Source organism: Plasmodium reichenowi, chromosome 10 (genome assembly GCF_001601855.1).
Source record: "Plasmodium reichenowi strain SY57 chromosome 10, whole genome shotgun sequence".
NCBI classification, from domain to species: domain Eukaryota; phylum Apicomplexa; class Aconoidasida; order Haemosporida; family Plasmodiidae; genus Plasmodium; species Plasmodium reichenowi.
The window spans coordinates 497,538-509,829 of NC_033655.1; the positions used below are offsets into that span (position 1 = coordinate 497,538).

At 20.1% G+C, this 12,292-nt stretch overlaps 3 protein-coding genes across 3 annotated transcripts in view; 2 read left to right on the top strand and 1 right to left on the bottom strand.

The window, feature by feature from the left end:
* Window positions 1–1,490, bottom strand: part of PRSY57_1013400 (GDP-L-fucose synthase, putative) — a gene marked incomplete at both ends in the record, with an annotated part of 1,730 nt that extends 240 nt beyond the window's left edge. Inside the window, 6 exons of the mRNA XM_012907723.2 lie at window positions 1–32; window positions 147–182; window positions 270–334; window positions 465–641; window positions 724–1,006; window positions 1,140–1,490. The exon at window positions 1–32 is cut by the window's left edge and continues 35 nt beyond it. Coding sequence (XP_012763177.2) covers window positions 1–32; window positions 147–182; window positions 270–334; window positions 465–641; window positions 724–1,006; window positions 1,140–1,490 — 944 coding nt within the window. The remainder of the gene's footprint in view (window positions 33–146; window positions 183–269; window positions 335–464; window positions 642–723; window positions 1,007–1,139) is intronic.
* A 2,501-nt stretch (window positions 1,491–3,991) lies between these two features.
* Window positions 3,992–8,434, top strand: PRSY57_1013500 (hypothetical protein; the record flags this gene model as incomplete). The annotated part of the gene is made up of 1 exon (XM_012907724.2): window positions 3,992–8,434. One exon carries the CDS (start codon window positions 3,992–3,994, stop codon window positions 8,432–8,434), a length of 4,443 nt encoding a protein of 1,480 aa, XP_012763178.2.
* Window positions 8,435–9,474: 1,040 nt separating this feature from the next.
* PRSY57_1013600 (male gamete fusion factor HAP2, putative) lies at window positions 9,475–12,292 on the top strand (the record flags this gene model as incomplete). The annotated part of the gene is made up of 2 exons (XM_012907725.2): window positions 9,475–9,714; window positions 9,863–12,292. The coding sequence occupies 2 exons, from the start codon at window positions 9,475–9,477 to the stop codon at window positions 12,290–12,292; spliced, it is 2,670 nt and encodes an 889-aa protein (XP_012763179.2).

Below are 12,292 nucleotides of genomic sequence, written 5' to 3' on the forward strand. Positions count from 1 at the left end.
AACAACTTCATTAATGTGTCATTACTAGAAGTCTGAAAAATGTAGAAATATAGTATTACACTTTTTTATAAAAAATATATACGTATATTTTTTTGAAAAAAAATTTCATATATTAAAATATTTCTTATATAATGTTATTTTAAAACCTTCTTATGAATTCCATTGTCTTTTGTTGTATCAAACTAAAAAAATAACAAATAAATATATATATATATATTTATTTATTTATATATTTGTATATGGTTCATTATATATAGAATTCTATTTACCAATATTTTATTATTAAATTTTAAATAATATTTAATTTTGTGAGCCAGCTCCTTTATGCTTAATTCTAAATATAAGAATAGTAGAGAAGCATATATAAATTCGATCATACAAATATATATTATATAGCCATATTTATTTATATAAAAAAAAAATAATATATATATATACATATATATTTTTTTTTTTAATTATACCATTTGAAGGAAGGTTAGTGGAAAATATAATATTATAAATATTATCTTTTATAATTGTTAAATTTTTTGAATAATAGTGATTAAGTATATAATATAATATTTTATTAACATCTATGTTGTAAATAAATTGTCTCACCGCACTTCCGTCCCCCAAAAGATATACATTCGTATTGTTCACTAAGAAAAAAAGTAATATATAAATAAATAAATATACATATATATATATATATATATATATATATATATATATATTATATACCTTTAGCTAGATACATTTTATGTATTATTGATGGTATAACGTGCGCATTTTCTAAATTAAAATTATCATATTTCCCGTATATGTTTGTAGGTATTATACATATCCATTCATAATTATATTTTTCTCTGTAAAATCTAACCAAAACTTCTAGTACTCTTTTTGACACACTATATCCTTCGTTACTTTGGTGACATTTACCATCATGAATTTTTTCTTCAGTTAATGGTAGAGAACAATTTACAGGGAAAATACAAGTAGATAAAGTAAAAATACCTCTACTAATCTATATTGTTAAAATAAATAAAAATATATACATAAATATTTATGTTTACATTTTCAATCTTTATTTTTATTTTATTATTTTTATTTTATTTTTTTATTTTTATTTTTATTTTTATTTTTTTTTTTCTTTTTACTGAATATTTGTGGCAGAGTTTAATTACATTCATACTAATTTCTAAATTGTTAATGAGAAAATCTAAGTTGTTATTTTTGTTTGCATATAATCCTCCTACATGTGCAGCGAAATGTATTATGTCAGTAAAATTATATTTTTCAAAAACAAGTTTACTTTTATCATAATCTTTCAAATCACACATTTCCGAACTTAAGAATATATATTTAGTAATAATGTTTTTATTTTCATTTGAGTTAACAATTATTTCATTTTCCTTTTCTATAATATTCTTATTTTCATTTTTTATTACTTCACGTAAACTACTTCCTAACAAACCTGTTCCACCAGTTACAAGACAAATTCTTGTCATACTATATATATATATATATATATATATTTATTTATTTATTTAAAAGTATAAATAATATAAATTGTATATTATATTGGAGGAACATATTATAATCATATACCTTATAAAAAAAAATGGAAATTCTTATTAAGTTTTTATATGTAATTTATGAAATAGTTATGGTAATGATAAGAAAAAACGAGCAATTTATTGCATACACATACTATATATTAAATATATATAATATTTATATATTATTAAACTAAAAGTCAAAAATTAATTGTGAACGTTATAACATGGAAGAAGTCATTTTTTCAATAAAATGAATATACATGTTTATGAGTATATTTATTAATATATAGAATAAAAATAGCGTTAAAAGTAAACCGTCTTATTTTATTTCATTTTATTTTATTTCATTTATTTTTTTTTTTTTTAAATATTGAAAAATAAATATAGGCATTTTAACAAATGCGTTTATATACCAACATATTATACACACCTTTATATTTTTTTTACATATGACTTATTTAAAAAAAAAAAAAAAATTCTGTTGAAAAGGATGAATAAAGAATATTAATTTTAATATAAAATATATAAAAATATAATAGGTAATTTTAAAAATTACTTTAATACATTTTTCTTTTTTTTTTTATTATACATTATGACAACATATGAAATAAATAGAGTTTCATATTTTCCCTTGTTCTTTTTGTCAAATATGTAAATATTTAATCCATATTGTGTATAAATTTATACATTTATAATTAATGTTATATATATAACATTTTCTTTCTTCTTTTTTTTGACCTATTTATTATATAAAGTTTCACACATTATTTGTTCAAACATTAATACAAAATATATATATATATATACATTCATATATTTATTTATTTTTTTATATAACAAAATTTTTATATTAATTAATTACATTTTTTTTAATATTTGTAAGAAATTTATAAATAGAAAAAAAATAAAAAATAATATTATGTAGCAGACACATCTTTAAATTATTATTAACTATTTTTTTTTATTATTTTTTTTTATTCATGTCGAACATTAATTATAATTATTTTAGAAGTTAAATAAATTCCTTGTAAAATAAAAAATAAAAGTAATATACAATTTGAGTTACATGGGATTCAAGTACTTTTCAACATAAAAATAAAATATAAAGACATTACCTTTATTATACTAAAAATTATTATTTTAAAAGACAAGAAAAATTAAAATAGAATAATTCTGTCATGTTTTTCCTTTTTTTTTTTTTTTCTTTTTTATTTGTGTACATCTGTGAAAAACACCATATGAAGAAAAAAATTAATTTATTTCTCGGATCGATTTATTGAATTTTTTTCTTTCTTATTTACATATTAAAATAAACAGTGTTGAAAAAAATAAAAACAAAAACTTCCTAACTTCACACTTCTACACATCATTAAAATAGATGAAGAACAAAAAAAAAATTGTACACAATTTTTTAAAATTTTATTTTTTCCAACAATAAAAAAGAAAGAATTAGATACACATATAAAAAAATAATAAGTTCCTAAAAAAGTGAAAACAAAGGGGAAAATATAAATAAATCATGAGTAATATTTTATTTTATTTTATTTCATTTTTTTTTTTTTTTTTTTTTTTTTTGTCTATAATATATATTTAGAATCTCAGGTATATTTTATGAATAATACATTTATAGAAATGGACACATATTAATTTTATTTTTTGAATCTTTTTTTATGAATAATTAAATTTGTAATATATAAACATTAATTATTTTTTTATAATTATATATATAATAAATTTTATTCTAAATATAAAATTTTAAATATTATATAAAATTCATAATTATAAAAAAGAAACTACATAATAAACTATAATATTATATATAATTCATAGATGTTGTATAGTTATCTCCATAATTTTGTCAACATTAAGAAATATTAAAAAAAAAAAAAAAAAAAAAAAAAAAAATTATGTTGTAAATATTATATATTAATCATATGTTTATTTATTTGCATATACATATATATATATATATATATATATATATATATGTTTTTTGTTCAACTATATTGTATTTAATTCATAGAATTAAATATATACACACATATATACATATAGATATCTTATTATATTTTATTATGTTATATATTTTAATTTTTTTTTTTTTTTCTTTTTGTTTTAATAGAAAATTGTTATTAAAAATATGTGTTTGATAGAATTTTCCTAATTTTTTTTTTTTTATTATTCTTATGATTTCTTATTTGTATTTGTTAGCTATTAATTTTAAAACCGTTTTTATTTACTTTTTCATAATAATTAAAATATTATATACCTATAATTTTGATGTCTTTTTTTAGGCGCATATATATAATATATATATATATATATTTTTTTTTTATGGTTCATTGTCCCTTTTTTTTAGTGCATAATTTATATTTTAGGTACATGAATTTATTACAGTCCTAATATTTATATAAAATAATATACAATTTAATATACGATTAAATCTTAGAATGAATCGAATATTTTATTTTTGTTTGTTTACTATTTTGTTTTGGTTATCTCTTGTATCTGGTGAAAATGTTAATAATAAAAACTGTAATGAGAAAAATAGGAAAGCTATTTTATTAGCTTTATTAAAAAATTCATTAGTAGATAATAAGGATTATAACAATAGTGAAGAATTAAAGTATGCATTGGAACATATCCAGAATTCTGAATTATATCCAAAGGATTCGAAAAAATTTGACAAATTTATTGATGAATTTTTTAGTTATTATAATATTCATGTAAATTTTAGTGATGAAGAAAAAACAATCTTACATATATCAGGTGTTTTTAAAGAATTTTATGTAGATGTAGATAGTTTAAATAAAGATGAAATGAAAGAATATTTTAAGAAAAATTATGAAAAAGGTCTTTCTTTAATTAATTTAATAGTTCATAGTAATTTAATAATTCAACAATTTGATCATGATATTATAGATAAAAAAAAAGTACATGAACAAAACACAAATACAAATAAAACTTTAGAATATATATCTGATAATTTAAATGATCTAATTAATTTCAAAAATATTCATTTAAATAATAATTCCACTGGAGATTTTATTATCAAATTATATACAAATTATGTGAATTATATTAACCCTTATCAAACAAACCCTTTGCCAAATACACCCCACTATTACGAACATAAAAATTATCATACTAAAGAACATTATATATACGACGAGGAAATAGTTAATCCAAATATGGATAATATAAATACACACACTGAAGAGGATAATGTGTATGTATCAGCTACAAAAGGAAATCAAAAAGAAGAAACTGAAAAAAAAGAAAATCATGAAAATAATAATGCAATTAATCCTAAATATATGAATTATGAAACATATTATAAAAATATATTCAATGCTATATTTGAACAAATAGATAAACTAAATAAAACACTTTTTGAAATTAAAAATAAAAATAACAGTGAAACAAATGAAAATATTTCTGAATCAAATTCTGTAAATCCAGAATTAAACAATGAAAATAGCTATTCTGTAAAATTGTCCAGTTCGTCACCTATTTCAACTAACAAAGAATCTTTAATCTTTCCATATACTTATTACAATCCATATTATATGTTCAGATTAACTAATAATTATAAAGAAAATGATGAAGATTTAAAAAATGAAAACAATATCAACAATAATGAAGATAACCAGAATGATAATATGAGTAAAGTTTTGGGGAAAATACATCATATTTTAAAAGATTTTAATATTAATGAAAATATTATGACTAATAAAATGTCAGCACCACTTATAATGACAATCATTTTAAATTTTTTCAAAAAATATATGGCTGAAAATAAATTTAATCTTCCAATGTCATCAGAGGTTGAAAATAAAATTAACAAATCCAATAATAAAGCATTATTACAACAAAGTAATAAAGATAAACCAATACATAAAAAAAAAGAAATTAGAAATAAAAAAATACAAACAAAAGTAGACGTAATTGATGAAAAGACAAAAAAAAAAATTGCAAATACTATTTATGTAAATGTTGGACAAAGTGGCATTAATGGATTTTTTAATTTTTTTGATTTCAGAGAAAAATCTATAGATAGCAATATGTTTGATTTGTTACATGTAATGGAAGATATGAAAATATTTGATATTTTCCAAACTGTTATATTTATTCAAAAATTTACAGAAAATGTATGTGCATCTTATTGTATGAATATTACCGATGTGCTAGAATTGTCACACTATGATATGATATTTTATGATAAAATGGTTTTCCATTTTAGTAAGGATGGAATGATGATAAAGACGGATAAAAAATATTTATATAATTTAAAAGAATTTGAAAATATACTTAATCTATTAAATATAAATGCTAATACCATAGCATTAAATTGCCCTTGTAAATTCTATGTAGACGTTAATTATACATATTCTGAACAATATAAAATGCACTTAAAAGGATATCTCCATAAAATGAATGAATTTGATTATATTAATAATTTTTCAGCATCGTATCTTTTAAATCAATTAATAGTTTTCCAAGATAAATTTAATTATATTAAAATGAATGGAGAACTACCTATTGATGATCCAAAAAATATATATAATTTGAATAATGTACACGATACAGCTTATTATCATAATTCTAGATATTTCCTAACCACAGATATGCCAAGTTTAGAAGATAATTTTTATGAACACCTTAAATATCCTGATATAAATACTATTCATACTTATTATAATGCTTCTCCAGTTAAATTAAATGAAGTGAATGATTTAAAAACTATAATTATTGATGAAATAAAATCAAAAATTTTCTATATTAATTCTTATAGAGTAGGAGATCAATTTTTCCCAACTTATAGTGATTTAGGAAAGGATGATCATGATTTAGAACATTCAGCAAAAAAATTTTATAACATATCTAATGAGAATGGAGATAATACATTCAATAATAATGACAACAATATGGATAACAAGAAACGTAAGTATAATTATAATAAACATAAAGATAATAATAGCAGATATACAGATAATAATAACAAGAATAGAGATTATTATAATAGAAACAAAGATAAAAATAGCACAAATAGGGATAATTACAACAGATATAAAGATAATAATTACTATTATAATAATAGTGATAATAATAACTATAATGAAAGAAAACGCTATATTAGGAAAAAAACATACAATAAATTAAGTTATTTTAATTTACCAAGCTTGAAATCAATATATAATAATAAAATTAAGGGAAATAGTGAAGAATTCTCATTTGATAATGAATTACCTAAACAAACTGAATCGTTTCCTTTAAATAAACCACAAGATCATGAAGCATTTTATAATTTAAAAAAATATCATACCAATGTGTATGAACCAAATGATGAAGAAAAGGAAAATGAACAAAAATTGAAGGATCAAATTAAGATTACATCAGATATTTTATATAAAGATATTGAAGAAAATAAAAATACGGAAGATGTCTTATTAATAGAAACTATAACTATTAATAATGGAACTACATCAAATACAATTGAAAATAATAAGGATAGTAATAAGGAAGGAGAAAATTCTAACACTGAACAAAATGATAATAATAACAATGATAATAATAACAATGATAATAATAACAATAATAATAATAACAATGATAATAATAACAATGATAATAATAACAATGATAATAATAACAATGATAATAATAACAATAATAATAACAACATAAATAATAATAATAATGATAATAAGGAAGAGGATATGAGTGAGAACAATAATAAATCAAAAGTTACAGGTGACAGTATAGAAAATATGAATGAACAAACAAATGGTAATCAACACCCAAACACTGAATATAATACAAGACAAAGATCTATTAATGCAAAATATTTGATTTTCTTTTTTAAAAATCTTCATGTATGGAAAACAGATTTATTTTGCCAGAATATAAATTATATGAATAACTACCTAAATAGTATACAATATAACAAAACCCTCACCTTTGATATAAGTTATGACACAAATACAGTAACTATATATTTTACTGATAATGTTACTTATACTGTAAAAGTAAACTTAGAATATCTTGTATTTTTATTAGAAAAAATATCATTGATAACATTTGTAGAAGATTTATGTTCTCTCTTTGAAACTGATAAAAAAAGAAATTATAAAAATTTAACTGAATTCTTAGAAAATACAGAACGTATAAATACATTTGTAAGAAATCATATGATGTTGTCTAATGAACAATTTATAAATAAAAATAAATATGCAAAGGAATTAGCAGGAATATCTACATCTAATCTCTTTTATCCTAAAAAAGATATTATTTTAAGATCCACACCTTATAACAATATTATATTAGATGAAAAAGATATCTACCAAACCATTTTTATTTATATGGATGATATGTTAACAGAGAAAATGGTAAATGATACTTGGATTACACCTTACGCATTTGTAGTCTATTCAAAATCCAAAAAAGACATGCAAGGAAATAATATTAAAATCGAACAAAATAAGCATATAACCAAATATTCTAGAAGTGCAATTGATAAATATGTGCATTATGAATATAAAAGAATTTCAGAAAACCTAAATCGCTTTTTTATGGAATCAAATTCAAATGCTCCTCAATTTAATGAAAATTATAAAGAATATACAATAATTATTTATAATGATAATCCATCTATGCCTAATATTGTACTTACTACAACGATTAATGTATTCAATGTTTCTTTCTTACAAAGTATAATGGAAATGTTATTAAATATTAAAGCCAACCAACAATTCTTTTCTTATAAAGGGAAATTCATACCAATCGATGCATTCATTACTTTAGAAAATAAAATCAACTACATATTCTTTAACTATATACCACTTGAAAATTATGTTAATAATGGAGATGCACTAGATTTTAGAAATCCATAGATATTATAAAATATAAATAAATCATTTCTATTCATTCATTCATTCATTTTTTTTTTTTTTTAAATGCGAAATATAAAGCAATGTTTAATAGTAATACATAAATAATTTGTATATAAAATAAACAAAATTCATAGTGAAAGGGTTACGTATAATATATATATATATATATATGTTTATATGCTGTCCTTTATTTATTGTTACTTTTTATATTTTATCATATATAAATACATAAATTATTTTTTTTTTTTTTTTTTCATTAATTTATTAAAATAATAAAAGAAAACGAATATATTTGAACTATATACTTTATAATTTTAATAAATATATTTAAAAAATATATTCTATATATATCAAATTTTTCATATTATACTGAACTTAATAAAAGTTTTTAATATATATATATATATATATATATTATCCCTTTATATTATCACCTTCTACAACTTCTCAGATTATGTATATATAACTAGAATAAAAAAAACATAAAACATCTTAACTAAAATATAATGTATAAATATATATACAATGATGAATATATAACATTAAAAGAATATCTTAAATATATATCTTTTATTTATTTATAATGAAAAAACTCATCTGCACATTTATTTTATACTATAACAATTTAATTATATATATATAAATATATTTCAAATAAGGTATGAATAAAAAGTTAAGGAGAATAATTAAAAATTTTTCTCATTACTTTTAGACAGAGAGAAAAAAAAAAAAAATTTTAATAAAACAAAAAGATAAATAAATTACTCATATATATATATATATATATATATATATATATATATATATATATATACATATATATATGTTGTATTCTACATATCTATTTTAATATTATAATTTTTTTTTTTTTTTTCGATTTAATATTTTAAAGTTCATAAAATATGTATCTGTTATATTATAAATTAAAGCCATCTAATGAATTAACATTTGTAAAGACCATATTAAAATATATATACGCAATGAAAAATATTATATAATATTATTTCCTTCTTTTTTATAATATAATTATAATAATAAAAATGAACAAAAGGAAAAAGACAAAACACTTAAAAGTTAATTCTATATTGAGAATCTTTTTTTTTCTTTTCCTTATTTCTTTTCTTTTTAGTAACTGTAAATTAAATGATTATATAAGAACAAAATACCCATTCATTCAATTTGTATATTCTTATTCCAAAAAAAAGGTATGTACATCTTCTACAGATGATTCCACATGTCGTACTGTCGTTTATGGAGATTTAGATGTTTCTAATAATTCGGTTAGTATTGTTATATAGGTTAATGTAGAAAACGTTTCACGCAAATAAGGATATGATTGAATAATATATATATATATATATATATATGTATATATATTTATGTTTCTATATCACTTATATGTAGTGTTATCCATTCTACTTTTAATAGGTGTTAAGGTTAAAGGTTTTAAGGTCTGAGGGGAAAGGCTATTTTGTTACTATTCGAAGAGACTATGTAACAATATCTTACTATCTGAAATATATGAAAGATATTCCTTTAAAGTATAGAGAAGTAGTAGATATATTTAATAATCATAAATATGAAAAATATACAGAGAAACAAATAAAGGATTTTACTTATAATTGTACTGCTATTAAAGTCGAAGATGCCAATAATACTGTAGGGGATTTTGCACCTCATTATCATGAATATACAAGAGGAGAATCTTGTATATGCCCTTCATATCATCTTTTTAAAAATGACAATTCAATAAAAAGAGCAAAATTAAAATGCACTTATTTTAATATGTTATTTACAGATAGTGCTATAGTATATAGTCGTCATTGTGCTATAATGGATTTGTTTTATTTTTCTGTTTATGAAATTGACTATCCTCCAATATTTAATACATATATCGATATAACAATACAAGAATATACATATGATGATGTATCAGGTATGTCACTGAATAAACATGATTTAGTTACAAAAGAAAAGAAATATGAAATAAATGATTCGATGTCTGAAATAAGAGACGATTATTTCGATCTTTGGTTATTTTTAAGAGGAGAAAGACATGGAAAAAGAACTTTAATTAATTTATCAAATGATTATGTTGTTATTCCATCTTCACCTTTAGATGATGCGGATGTAATAGAAACTGATGTTATGAGAAATTGTGGTTTGAAAGAAGATAATCCAGCTTTAAAAGGATGTGATTATAAACATGAATGTAACATTATACATCCATGTTTACTAAAAGCAATGATGTTACCAAAATATCTTTTTGATTTAAGTGGTAAAACATGTAATAAATTAGGTGTATCGTTAAATAAATGGAGAAATTCTGATGGGAATTTTTGTGGTTCTTCAGCTGGATATTGTTTATCTGAAAATTTGTTTAAATATTATTACATACATAAAACATCTGTTGGGAATAGAAAACCTTCGAAATATAAAATTAAAAATATATATGGGTCTGAACCACAGACAAAAGTGTATACATCTGCAAAATTGCCTAATTATTTAAAAGATAAGGTAGATAGTAGTAATAATAAATCTTATGATATTAATGATATAGATAATAAAATATTTTATAATGAAAATGCTGCTGCACATAGTCATTTTATTGATTACAAATATAATGGAAATCATACTGTTGAAATTAAATTCGAAACTAATGCATTAGAAGTACATGAAATCAGACCTGTGTCATATGGAACTATTACACATATTACTATACCAAAAGATTGTTCATCAAATCAAACAAATTCTAAAGAATGTATTCTTGTTGTACATACGTGGAATAATAATAAAACTATAGGAGCTAACTTTTCTTGTCATGTTTTATGTGTTGATAAAAGTACTCAACAAGTAGCAACACACATTAGCCCCATTAGTAAAATAAATGCACATATTGATGCAAATAAAAATTATGCCTTTTATTTTATTATTAAATTTTTAATAAATAAAAAAATAACAAGTAATTGTACAGCAATACTAAAAGATGCTGATGGTAGAGAATGTTCAAAACTTTCATTTAATTTAACATCTAAAGAAACTATAAATGTAGTAGAATCAGGAATAGTAGCACAACCTGTAGAAAGTGAAGCTGAAATAAATAAATATGATCCTGATGTAGCAGGAGCATCTACGTCTACAACTGATAAATGTGACTGTTATTTTAATTTATTATGTTATATACTTAATTTGAATACATGTGTTTCATATTATACTAAATTAATTAAAGATTACCTTGGAAGATTTGTAACGATAGCTATATTAATTTTTCTTGCACCATCCTTAATACCCCTGTTACCATTTATCATTAAATTTTTTATATCATGTGCATCTCTTCCAATGAAATTATTTTCCAACTTTTCTTCTTGGATGGAAAATAAAAAAAAAAGTAATAGTAGTACAAAGCAAAATAAAAATTATTTTCAACGTAAATATGAAAATTTCAAAAAAAAGAGAACAAATATGAAGAAAAATAAATGTACATCATCTTCGGTCTCTTCTTTAACAAATGATTCCAGTATTTCTTCAAATAATACAATGCACAGTGATATAAAAAAGGACGTATCGTTTAATAGGATTAAATCAAATAGGTACAATAAGGAGAATCATAAAAACAAAAAGAGCAAAACAAAAGGTAACCATAGTAAATATAGTGGTACGTCGATGGAGAGTACACTAACAAATACAAGTACCTCAAGTATACCTGGTAATTTAAGTGAATCTCATATAACATCCAATTCAAACAAAAATAATTATTCATCAAAAAAAAAAAGCAAGTGTAATATGCTATATAAAAAAGAACATTCCAGTAAAAGTAAAAGAAAAAAATCTATGGGGATATCTGAATATTCTTCTTAA